Source organism: Haliotis asinina, chromosome 6 (genome assembly GCF_037392515.1).
Source record: "Haliotis asinina isolate JCU_RB_2024 chromosome 6, JCU_Hal_asi_v2, whole genome shotgun sequence".
Classification (NCBI taxonomy): domain Eukaryota; kingdom Metazoa; phylum Mollusca; class Gastropoda; order Lepetellida; family Haliotidae; genus Haliotis; species Haliotis asinina.
The window spans coordinates 16512443-16525661 of record NC_090285.1 but is presented as its reverse complement, the minus strand read 5'-3'; the positions used below and the strand labels follow the sequence as shown (position 1 = coordinate 16525661).

The 13219-nt window shown below is 39.2% G+C and overlaps 1 protein-coding gene across 5 annotated transcripts in view; it reads left to right on the top strand.

Moving 5' to 3' along the window:
* Nucleotides 1–11269, top strand: part of LOC137286396 (synapse-associated protein 1-like) — a 67585-nt gene extending 56316 nt beyond the window's left edge. For 3 of the 5 annotated variants that reach the window (XM_067818237.1, XM_067818236.1, XM_067818240.1), the window contains one exon: nt 2290–11269. In XM_067818237.1, coding sequence (XP_067674338.1) covers nt 2290–2435 — 146 coding nt within the window. In that variant the 3' untranslated portion in view covers nt 2436–11269. The remainder of the gene's footprint in view (nt 1–2289) is intronic. The other 2 variants (XM_067818239.1, XM_067818238.1) reach the window with 2 other exon arrangements.
* Nucleotides 11270–13219: the final 1950 nt, after the last annotated feature.

The window sequence follows — 13219 nt, the reverse complement described above, 5'->3', positions numbered from 1 at the left end:
GTCTGGTCCAGACTCGATTATTTACAGACCGCCGCCATATAGCTGGAATATTGCTGAGTGCGGCGTAAAACTAAACTCACTCACTCACTCACTCACTCTGTTTTCCCAGTCAGAAGATACCTCAGGAGGACACCTCCAAATGTGGATGAGATGGTGACCTGATCACGATCCTGACTCTAATCCCCTATTCATCATCTGCTCAGTCTCTAAGCCTCTCTCTCCCTCTGTTTTTTCAGGTGAAGATATACCCCAGTGGGAGAAGCTTTCTCTTTCTGTTTTCCCAGTCAGAAGATACCTCAGGAGGACACCTCCAGATGTGGATGAGATGGTGACCTGGGCCCACTTGCACAAAATGATCTTAGAGCTACAATTATTGTAAAGACTTAAGATTGCGATCTTAGGTTTCGGCTACAATCGCTATCCACTTGCACAAAGCGATTGTAGGCTAAAATCATTGTAAGTTACAATCAAAACTTACAATTGGTCGGAACCAATTGTAAGGAGCTAAGATCATTGTAGTCAGTAGCAAAATGGTGTCCAAGTTGGTGTCAATTTCACGCAAATTGACTAAAGTTGCGTTTGGGGATTGCTTTCATATTGCATAAAACTGTACGATTCGCCTCGACACTTCAGCGACACGGAGAATGCAACATCGATTTAACATCAGAAATATCGTTATTTGCGGTAGTGAACAACATCATTATCGAGTCGATGTCATAGGGTACAATTCTCACCTGATTCAGTGTTGGAAAAAGTATGAACACCATACCTTTTTGACAAACAAGGAAAGGACAGTAACGAAAGGTGTCTGCATGCAATTAGCAATGGCCATGACCTTTTCAATAACTGAAGGGCAGCTAATCTTAGTTTTTATGCAAGATGGGAGTGGTTTCCCTTTGTATATTATGCCGTTGCCGTAAAATCTGCCATGCCCAAATACAATGCATGTTCTGTTGTCACAGAACAGATCTCCACATGTTTCTTTTCGGGTAATGATTTTGTCTTAGTTTATCATTGAAATAATCTACAGTTGAATAACGTACAAAATTATGTTTTTTTTCTACTTGTAAAAATTGAATCCAACGAGAGACAAGAGTTTGAATCTATGCATTTTAAATATAATACAAGTATTCTTCAAACGGAAAAAATACACTTGCTGGGGTATGTGAAATTTGCATAAAACGTTTTTTTAACAAAACGAAAAAATAATTATCAACAAAATAGCATGAAGTAATTAATATACTGTGGATGAGCATTTAACAACACATACAACATGCACGAAATAATAACATTTTCATATTTCCCTGTCATGAATTATTCACAACACTCCCACAGTCATGTCACTTTCATATCTTAGCAAATCTAATGCTTGTGGGATATATTTGGGATTTTACTCCAAATAACACCGACCACATGCCAAACTATGTTCAACTGACAAATCATGGTACATTTAGGTGTTATATCATAAGGAAATTTTATTTATGTGTTATCTTTTAATTTCGTGATTATTAGGTCAGTAATAAGACCCAGTTTGTTAATGTATTTGTTTGTATTTCAATATTTGTATAAAACATGATATTTCTGTGGTTGCAGTATCACGCTTACTTTATAAAAAATAGAATGTAGAAAAATTAGAGAATAACCCCGGAGGTATCGCTTCCTTCTTCAACGTTATCATTTCCTTGAAAGATTTGTGGTTTAGGATTTTGGGTTTTTTTTGTTTTGTTTCGTTTTCATGAAAAATCTGCAAGGTGCGATTAAGGAAGGAATGTCATTTGCGTGCAGTAAGCAGTTCCACGTTTTATTTGCACTGCATCCTATGCACACTTCAAGACAACTGTAGACAGGAGTCGAGTTTAAGAAATTTCTACCTCCAACATTGAAGAGTTCGGTCTTAGTTAAGAGTGCGATCTTAAATCCATGCTGTCTTAAGATCGTCTTTGTGCAAGTGGATTAGTGCAATTGTATGGTGATTGTAAAGTTGATTGTAGGGGCCCAAGATTGATTGTAACTAAAATTGCTCTGTGCAAGTGGGTCCTGATCACTATCCTGACTCTAACCCCCTATTCGTCATCTGCTCAGTCTGTAAGTGTCTCTCTCCCTCTGTTTTTTCAGGTGAAGATATACCCCAGTGGGAGAAGCTTTCTCTTTCTGTTTTCCCAGTCAGAAGATACCTCAGAAGGACACCTCCAGATGCGGATGAGGTGGTGACCTGATCACTATCCTGACTCAAACCCCCTATTCATCATCTGCACAGTCTCTAAGCGCCTCTCCCCCTCTGTTTTTCAGGTGAAGATATACCCCAGTGGGAGAAGGAGCTACAGCAGGAACTCCAGGAATATGAGATGGTAAATGAAGGGGCTGATTTGGAAGATGACGACTTGGAGAAGGAGATTCTGAAGCAGATAGAGCAGGAGGCCAACTCTTTGACATAGAACTTGTACATATGTGGGACATGGGAACAAGTGTTGAATTTTGGAGTCTCGGTTAAATGCCACCAGATGACCATTTCTCTGTATTGTTCAGTGTTAATCTTGGTTGTTTTAAGAAGCTTTACATTTTCTTCTTTACTGCTGATAGGCAAACAGGATCACAGTTGTGTTAGGAAGCATCCATTTGATTTGTTTGGGTGGGCTGGGTGTTAATGTGTTACAGACCAATCTGATTGGAATCAATTCACTGAACACCGTCAGATAATCTATTCATTTTCACTGTCAATTCCTAATTTTTAATGTGTATTGTTTTTCCACGACATAATTTTTTACATTTGTTAGTTATACCAGCAAATTGTTCATTTGGGGCTTAATTATAAGACCCATCTTCCCTCCCCTTGGAATCAAATCGATGCTCGATTGTTGATGTAGGTTACAACGGTACATTCCATACCAGACTGTTTCTGTCATCAGCTCTGATCATCATGGCCTGAACGACACATGGTTTTCTTCTTTATTGTTATTGCAGTGATGGAAGTTAAACTTGAAAGTTTGGGGGTCCTTGTTATAAACCTGTTGTACAATGGTTAGGGCTGCCTGTCAATATAGGTCATACAGACTTATAATCACAAACTGAATATCGATCAATTTTTCATAAATATATGAAATGTGACTTTCACCAAAAATGCCAAAAGAGTCTGAAAGAAATTAATATATTTCACATCTTTTGCAAGTGCTGACTTGTTCTGTGTGGACTGCTAACAAAACAGCATCCTGAACTTAATACAGAAGCAGAACTTGATTCTGTCACAAAAGTCATGTGTACAACATCATCAGTAGCACACTATTCATATCAATAATGTTTCCTGTCGACAATGTTTCCAATTATCTGTCCTTTTAGCCTCCCCTAACCATGGTGCAATTACTACATGAACAAACCTGAAGGACCTCCGGAAGTATATTGATTTCAACAACCCTGATATTTCTGTTGTGATGGTACCAAGATGTTTTCATTCTGTGACTGTTTGATGAAGTTTGTTTTTAAGGAATATGTTTGTTACTGGTTCAGCATACTGGTTTATGCAGCGAATAATGTATTCTTTTGAAAGCTGAAATACAAGAATCTGAAGTAGGCACCGTCAGTTTTTCACAGGTTGGTATCCATTACATCCTTCATCAACCAAGAACACTCATGACTGCCTTGCGATGTAGTCGAGCGATGGGGTAATTTAGTGGTTAAAATGGTCACTTGTCATGCCAAAGACCTTCATGGGTACAGTTCGTGAAGCCCATTTCTGGTGTCCACAGCCGTGATATTGCTGGAATAGTGCTAAAAAAAGCTGAAAAGTTAACTTGCTGTGATATGGTCCCACTTTTCAATTATTCAGTCATGGTCCTGTTGCAGTGAGAAAGAAATTAGGGCTACAGAGAACAATGAGCTCTCCATTTCACCATTTGGAAGACTATTATTCGCGTGGGCACATTTTCTTGGGCATCACAATGCATGTGTACTTGTTTGTTTACTGCCGTTGCCATGATCGTTCCTGTTCGTCCAATTGATGATGTAACATTGAGATTGGTTTTGTTTGTAATTATTTACGCGGAAAGTTACCAATTTTCAGAAAATGGGAAACGTGTGAGCTTTCTCTTCGTCAAAGAACAAAAGTATTGGTTAAACTATCAAAAAATATTTCATTATGAAGAAAATATTATACTGGGTACCACTCAACGTGGTGTGCTTGAAAGTCAACAATGGCCGTTATTTTCGACTGCGCGCTGAGAAATTTGGCGATCACATTTTTAATTCACAGGCATTTCGTTTTAAGGTACATATACATATTGAAGATTATATATTTATAAAGCTGAGAATTGGTGCATTCCATACATAATTTATATGACACGTAAATCCTACTCGTTGAATAATTATTGCAAGATTTATTTGGAGATGTCATTATCCTGCACTCCTGTCAAATGGGTTCGATGGCAGCATTGAGAGGATTAAATGGGTAGTGTGTGAACCCATTTCTGGTGTCCCCAGCTGTGATTTTGTTTGAATGTTGCTAGATATTGCTGGAATATTGCCAAATGTGACGTAAAACTAAAACTCACTCACTCACTTACATGATTCACAGACAATGGTGTGTGCAACATGCATTTTGGTGTCAACCCTAATTTCTTCCTTGTCAGGCAGGATGGGATTTACACAAGGTCACGCATGATGTGTTCATAATTGACTTTCATGACTTATTCATGACATCATTTCAATAGCTGATGGTAAACAGACACCCTCACCACCCCACTATGCCAAAAGGCAGCTGTGTGCGTTCATCAGTGTTATATAGTGAGGAATATAGTTTATACATACCAGTGAAATTTACTTTTCCTTTTTTCCTTCTCAATTTTGGGATGCCAGTGAAGTATTGATGATGGAACAAGTCTGAGCTTTGACGAACTGTCAGAAACTGTGGGTGAAAATTCTAAGTGAAATTTGCTTGTCATCTGGGAAAACTTCAAAAGTGCTCACATGAGTTGTATTATGTTCATATCTGTGATAAAACGGACACTTTTGTGGAGTTTGATTACAAATGTTGGGGTTTATGAATTTTATAATCAAGGTTGAATTTTCAGAAGAAATACAGGTGATGGAAATTTGCTGTATAACGAAAGAAACAACAAACATGAAGATGAGGTTTATTTATGGATCTTGGTTTCTACATGTCTTGTTTTTCATGTAAATATGTATTTTTGTTGTTTGTTCAAGAAATGATATGTTTTACTATGTCAGAAACAGATATATGATGCTGTAATGGACATGGACTATCATCCTCGATGATCAAGGGTGTGCCATCTCAAGTCTGTTATGATAAATACCCTGGAACCAATAGCTATGAATGCTTCAATAAGAGCTTCATTTAAGAGGCACAGTCCAACTAAATCCAGAACAGTGTGGCAGCCTCATGGTTTAAGTGTTCACTAGTCGTGCTGAAGACCTGGGCTCAATTCCCTTCATGAGTACAATGTGTGAAGCCCATTTCTGGTGTCGCCTGCCATCATGTTGCTGGAATCTTGATGAAAGCAGCATAAAACTAAACTAACCCACTCACTGACTCCAAATAAATCCATCGAATGAAATTACTCACATCAGGTCACTACATGCTAACAGATACATGGCCAAGATGAAGATGAAGATTTCACTTCTGTCATTACTGGCGGTGAGAGGGTACATGGTGCCGTTGCACAAACACCTAGATGCTACGACTAGCATAACTCTGTTATGTTATGGGAATTACGGTCACCTTAGCTCAGAGATGGCTCTAAACAGTGGAATCCAGGGGTTTTGTCAAAATAGCACAGTGATGACGTATCCTGGGTAATGAAGGATGACACTAAGACTTATAGTCTCAATGTTTTGCGTGTTACTGTGGTAATTCCTATGTTCTGACAATTGCTTCTTGTTTTTACACCTTTTGTATTCTTACATTACTTTTATCAGAATTTTGTTTCCTCAGCTGATTTTTCTTTTATGTGAATTCCTCCAAATGAACCATGAGGAGGACCTAAGACGTTCAGCGTAGGACTCGCATTATTAGAAACTGTGTACTCGATGAGTGTTCAACCCATGTTTGTCTAGATGTAGCTGACTGGATTGGTTGTTCACACTTGCTGACTTAGCTATATGTCTTGTATCTCAACAGTCCTGATTTTAGTCTGTAGGATTTGTGGCTGGTCATGGCTTCGGATACACGACTCAGCAGGTCTGCTCATTCTTTGCTATTTGGTCCATCAGTAACTAGTTTATAAACAGGGGATCCCTAACTTCATAAAATTCTTACATGGTAGTACAATGGTACAGCATCCTGGTTTCCAGAAGATGCACTTTGAACACAGAATGTGACGAGATTCATAGAAACACATGGTATTAATGTAATACACATGCAGGAACTGATTTCACTTCAGACCCAAGATGTGTTAACAGCCACATTGTAATGAACACTCAGATAATGTATTGTCCAAGGTAAAGATCAGTGAGATGCCGCATTTAATTATATTCTTTCTAACAAAGTCATTGTACTACAGTCAGATAGCAATTCAAACCGCGTAAACATGAACAAGAGATGTATTTGTTTACCAATATGAACACATTTTTGTCCTATTCGTGCATGTTATATGGCCAGGAAAAAACTGTCCACAAGTAATGTTGTTGCTTGTTTCGAGTTGCCTTGCCAAGAAAATGTCAATATGTCCCCATCCTGTAATGGGCAGACATATATGACAGTTGATGAGCTGCAGACTGACATAAATGAGATTGCACTGCAGCCAGTTACTGCTTCCCTTTCAATTACACAATAGCCTTTCCTGTAAAGCCGACAGATGAAAAACACAGGTCAGCAAATGTGAGGGCAGCTCTTATTTGAGTAGATTCTGTTGTCTGGGACAACTGTCCGTAATAACTGGTCATGTGTGTAGCAAATAGCACAGCTTGGCCATCAGAGTAGGTTTGGTCTGTGTTTATACTGTATTTCCTCCAAAAAGCACCTGACCCTTATTCTCAAAACGTCCATAGCCCTGAGAATTCATAATTTAAAATAGCCAATGTGTTAAGAATGGGCTTCAGAAGTTCATAGGGCTACAGACATTTCAAGAATAGCTAGTCTGTGCCTAGATTTTCCAAGCTCTCTTAGTGCTAAGATAGTCACAAGTGCTATATATTAGCATTAACTTATGACTATCTTAGAGCAAAGAGAGCTTTGAAAGTCTAGCCCCTGGACTGGAATAAGTGTTACAGGTAAAGCAGAGGTTTAAGACGTGCATCAGGTCTAGAGGAACTAAGCCTTACTAATGTGTAAGGTAGCCAAGTGGTTAGCATTCACTTGTCATGCTGATGACCCAGGTTTTATTCCCCACATGGATATGGTCCCTACACTGTTTGTTAGACCATTATCTTCTCTTACAACTAGGACAGAGTGATGTGGTACAGATTGCGATGGCCCTGTTCACCTGACCTTGTATCTGTAATCTTCCATGATAGCAAATGCAGTGAGTGTTTGGGGCACTAACGGAACATGAATTGTCAGCAAGTTTTAGATATGTGAAGCTCTTGTAAATATATTCTCATAGAGACACAGCCCGTGTGTAGTCACATTGTGCAAGTTTAGCTCCATGGTAACTTAATAATTGGCTTCAATGAGTAACAGAAGAGGTAGGGATAGTTCTAACAGCGCTGCTGAAGGGTAGCGGTCCCAACACCCCTACTACGCCTCCCTGTCAGAATAACTTAACAAGGCAGTTTTGAAGATTACCAAGGATATGATTTCTGTTTATTTGTTTGTTTTTTAACACCACACTCATCAGTATTTCAGCTGTTTGGTGACAGTTTGCAAGTAATTGTGGGTGGACCAGACAATCCAGTGATCAACATCATGAACATCAATCTACTCAGGATACCATGTCAAGTGTCTACCAGGTCAGCATGTCTGATGATCACATCCTGTCTGTCACTTCTTAAAAACAATATGGCCATTTCTAACCCAGAGTCACCAGTATATGAGCTGTCTTTGAAAGTAATACTTTCAGAAAAGCTGATGTGACTGGATATATTTTTAGCTTTGGAAAGGAAATGACTGATAAATTTTTGGTCAGACAATTGTGTTTCTTCTTCCTGAAACCCTCATCAGAGAGTCAGGAGATCGGCAGACGGTGACATCACCAGACAGGGCTCGTTGACATTGTCATCACCAGGTTAGCTCAACAGTGTCAGGGTCAAGTCCAGACTGAGGTTGCTATTAATATTAACATCAAGTAGACCCACGGATGTGGAGCTTGATGTTTTTTGTGAATCATCTGAACCCCCATTTGATGACACAATATTAAGTTCTCATCTGAAAACTGACTATAGTGTTACAACAGGTTGTAATGTTAAAAACGCTTTCTGGATTGGGGCCATGGTCTCTACATTCAGAATGACATCATGGTTGCTCAGTCGTGAAACAAAGTTCCCAGCATAAAGAACCCTGTTGGGATACTTAGTGACAAAGGGTCCCTGGCATCTATACTAATAATAAGATAAATACACTGTAACTAAATAGAGTTGTGGGATAGGATCAGTGACTTTTTTCAGTGATATTTTAATACTTGTTTTACTGTTTATAACATCAGTCACTGGATTGTTTACTGCAGAATCAGTGTGTTTCACAGTCGTATAGCTTGGATAATGCTAATAAGGATAATGCTCCTGGTGAGCATTAACTCAATCTATTTAAAACCTTATCGCCTTCCTGTTAAAAGAATAGATTGTTTCTCATTTCCTTTCAAAAGAGATCAGGTTTACATGTGTAAAAGGAGCTAAGTCATGATAACAAACAGCAGACATGCACAGAGGTTTCAGAATAGCTTGCCGCATAATTAGCTTAATAATCTGTCTCAGCTATGGGCACAACCTCATCATCTCTGAGGAATTTGGGTTCGTAACAGCAGAAGGAATTCAGATGTAAAAACACCTCTGCAAAACGACAAATATGAACAATTTTTCTTGCAAGTCGGTGAACCCATGTCTCTTTTGACAGACTCTGCTCACTTTCCCTCATCACATCCTCATATCCCTGGTTATTTATCTTGATTATGTGTGTACATTTATCATTAAAAAATAGGTTTACCTTACCATGAAGTCCAATTTATTCTGTCATATTAATCATTCCAGGCTCGTGGCCTTGATGTTGACTCTGTGTCACATGTAATTATGATGGATTACTCAGACAAGATGAGGTTGTTTGCTTGGCATGCAACAGTTATTATAAGGGGCATGATGCATCAGCAAATTACAAACTGTGGCATATCGGTCTGTGTTAGGAAAGACAAGGGTTTATATGTCAGATACTTCATTTATAACCTAAACAGCCTCCTCATACTCCTCATTTACCTTGTCAGGTTGAATCTTAGTTTTGTTGAGGGATCTTGGAATAGTATGTGTTGTCAGTGTAATGCTTTGTTAAGAGCAACCAGCTGGTTTATACTGTGCTGAGAGTTGTGTAGCTGATACAGATCTTGTCTTGAGAAGTAATGGTTGTGGGGGAAACATGAAACACTGCAATCAGTAGTTTACTGTAGCTATTCAGTTAAGCAAATCCAGAGATATATCTCATATTGCTGTTTTAGGGTCATAATGCTGTTCATCACTGGATTGTCTGGTCCAGATTTGATTATTTACAGACCCGCCATATAGCTGGAATATAGCTGAGTGTGGCAGAAAACAACAAATGAAACCAAACCAAGCATAATGAGAAATAATTCATGCCCATTGTTTTTGCACTTACTCTGGTAGGTGCGTGGAAACCTAGTAGTTCCAGTGTCTTCTCATCATGCTGAAGAATTCCGCACATGGGTACAATATCTGAAGTACGATTCTGGTCTTCCCTGCTATGTCATTGCTGAAATATTGCTTAAACCAGAATAAAACCATAATCTTACTCAATCTGAAAATGACAATGTGCTATTTTCTGACACCTTGGTTAGTTCAAGATATGTTAATTCTTCCAAACTTTATTTTACTACCATGCAAGGTCGCAGATCCTCAGTGCATGTGTAACTAAATGAAGAAAACTCACAAACTCTTCAAATTCTGGGTCATGTCCAGAACTGTATGTGAATTGTAACAACTCATAATAAGTGCACAAAAAATGGCCAATTATTTGGCAGTTCACTCTTTGTTGTACTTTTTTGGGGGGGTTATTGTTGCATCCTGTGTTTTCAGTCAACTTTACTGTTCCTTAATCAAGTTTATGTCAGTGTTCTCTTGTTTCAACTTTGTCCTTTGATCCTTTACAAGGCTTTTCACTTGCTGGACAAGATCTCGTGTTTACTTCAATTTTCCCAACACCATAACTTTCAGATTTACTGATTTCTTAGCTATCATCTATCACTCTTTGAATTTCTTGGACGCATTGTGAACTAATTGCATGTGACATTGACATGAGGACAAAGTCAACTAGTCTTGTGTGCTTGCATAATAGGATAGAGATAAGAGGGCCATGCAGGCAAGCTGTTGTTGCCTGTAATTATATACAATGTGTTCCTCCCTAATAGCATATGACCTAGACATCTCCCTTGTCTCACTCACCTCATCAGTTATGCAGTCAGGCTACTGACACCATGTGTATGCAGGATAGCAGTGTTAGATTATACTACCAGATAGTCATCTCAAGGGAGACCACATTTCTAGACCAGTTTTGTCCCCAACTGGTTGAACCATTTGAATCTTTCTAATTCATACATTTGCACTGGTGGAAACTGAGGCATAGTTATTCACCAAGTAGATTTGAAACCACTGTGAACCAGATCTGCCAACATGTCTAGTTTGTAATTAGTTGTAAGCAGATGTTTATTCATTTCATTTTATTTTATGTGCAGACATATAATTTACAGACTGATATGAAGAAACTAACAGCAAGTGATCCGAGATAAAAAAATATTTACAGACTGTTGCCATGTAGCTGGAATATTGCTGAGTCAGAGTTCAACAAACAAACAAAAATACATAGCAGTTATACCCTTCAAGAACTCAGATACACAATGCCACAGTTCAACACAAGGCACAGATTTCAGACCAAGAGAAATTTGACTCCAGCATTGTACCTTTTAGCTCCCAGCAGTGCATCTGTAGGTATGTGTATGTATGCTTGTATAGCACCTTGATAGGTATACCTGTAATATAGTTCTCACTTTGTGTACATAGTTCAGTATGTAACTGTGCATTGTCAGGAATTCCTGTGTGGATGTACATAGTAATAACATACACCTGTGTGGTCGAAACATTAGGGTGGAATAAAGGTGATAATATGACAGGTCTCTGTTGTTCTTTGTTCCATGGTTACTCTGGGGGACTTGATGTCAAAGAGTGAGTGAGTGACTTTAGTTTTACACCGCACTCAGCGGCCTGTAAATAACCCTGTCTGGACCAGGCAATCCAGTGACCAACAACATGAGCATCGATCTGTGCAATGGGAACCGATGACGTGTCAACCAAGTCCGTGAGTCTGACCACCCGATCCTTCTAGTCGCCTCTTACCTCAAGCTTAGTCGCCTTTTATGGCAGGTATGGGTTGCTGAAGGCCTATTCTGCTGGGGACCTTCAGGGGTCTGATACCAAAGAAGAACAAGTCTGACAAGTTTGGTGGTTCAGCAGGATCATCGCTTTAAAGACAACTCTTTGGAGTTCTTGCATGAAACTTAAAACTTTACCTGTGTGTGTGCAAGCCTTTATCTTCTTGGATAGCTTTCTCCTGAAATGTATGTTTCTTAAAAGAGTGAATGAGTGGATCTAGTTTTACACTGCAATTAGCAACATCTCAGCTGTGTGGTGGCAGTCTGTAAATAATCGAGTCTGGACCTGACAATCCAGTGATCAACAGCACCAACTGCATGTGTCAGCTAAGTGAGCATGACCACCAGATCCTGTTAGTTGCCTCTTCGATTAGCATAGATTACTGAAGATCCATTTTAACTGTAATCCTCGTGGGTCGTTTCTCAAAAGAAAGTCACTGAACAGGGTTTAGCAGTTCATCAAGGTGAATATTGGATTCCAACTCAACATATATTGGACACAGCTTCATGCAGTAACTTGCGATGCCAACTGGGTCTCCAAACTCAGAGTTTAATTAAGAGGAGTCTTGCCCAAGTCTAGACGGACCTGGCTAACCTAGATTGACACAGTTCAGTGCTCAGAAAATTAGACTGCTCTGTGCTTAAAGGGGATCTGTATCATAGATAAATACATTTTAGAATAAACCTAATAAACCTTACTTATTAAATGGCAGTCTTGGAGTGAGTGAGTATGGTTGAACGCCGCCTTTAGCATTGTTCCAGCAATATCACGTCGGGGAGCACAACAAAAGGACTTCATACATCGTATCTATGAGGGGAATCGAACCGAGTGTGACGACCGAACGCTTCAACCACCAGGCTACCCCCACCGCCTTCAGTCTTTGACCCCCGTGCCATTTACAATGAGACAATAGAACGTCATAGCCATATAATCAGTTCGGATTATAAGACATGTCAAACAGATAGCTTTAATGATACAAGGTTATATGTCGCGGTCACCATTAGAGAGATAACGCCGGTTGTCTCTTGTCTATCTGATCCAGACACCACAACGCGCGTGCTTCTGTACACGTCAGAGTTAACGCCATTATCAACGGTCACACTGATCCCGCTACTTGACCAGGTCACAAGCTGGTTACAAAATGATAAGATTGCTGGATTGGATTGCTTTCCAAGCGGATTTTGTTCAAAATGTCTCTGACGATGTTTCAGCGCTTAAATATCAATCATTTCAGAATTACAGTTTAGAAAGTTTACAGTTTAACTGCTAAACAAATTACAAAGGGTGCCCAACGACGATGTGATTGTAGATTCTACTGTAAACATTCAGACTGTCAAAATTGGACAATGCCATAGTAATTTCTTGTTTTATCGATTCGACGTAAAAATGATTAAAAAAAACTCAATACCGTTTTTTATGCGAGGTACGAGTACACAAGTACAGAAAGTTCGTACTGACAAGAATAACTGTGAAGTAGCCTAATGGATAAAGCGTTCGCTATTCACGACAATATAAGTGTTCGATTCCCCATATGGGTACACCGCATGAAGCCCATTTCTGGTGTCTTTATGTCAAATGCGGCATAAAACCATACTCAGTCAACAATTACAGGTGAACTGCTTAGCTTGAAGTCTGCAACCACAGGGTTTGGTGTGATAGTCTATTGGTTAAAGCGTTCAATCGCTACGCC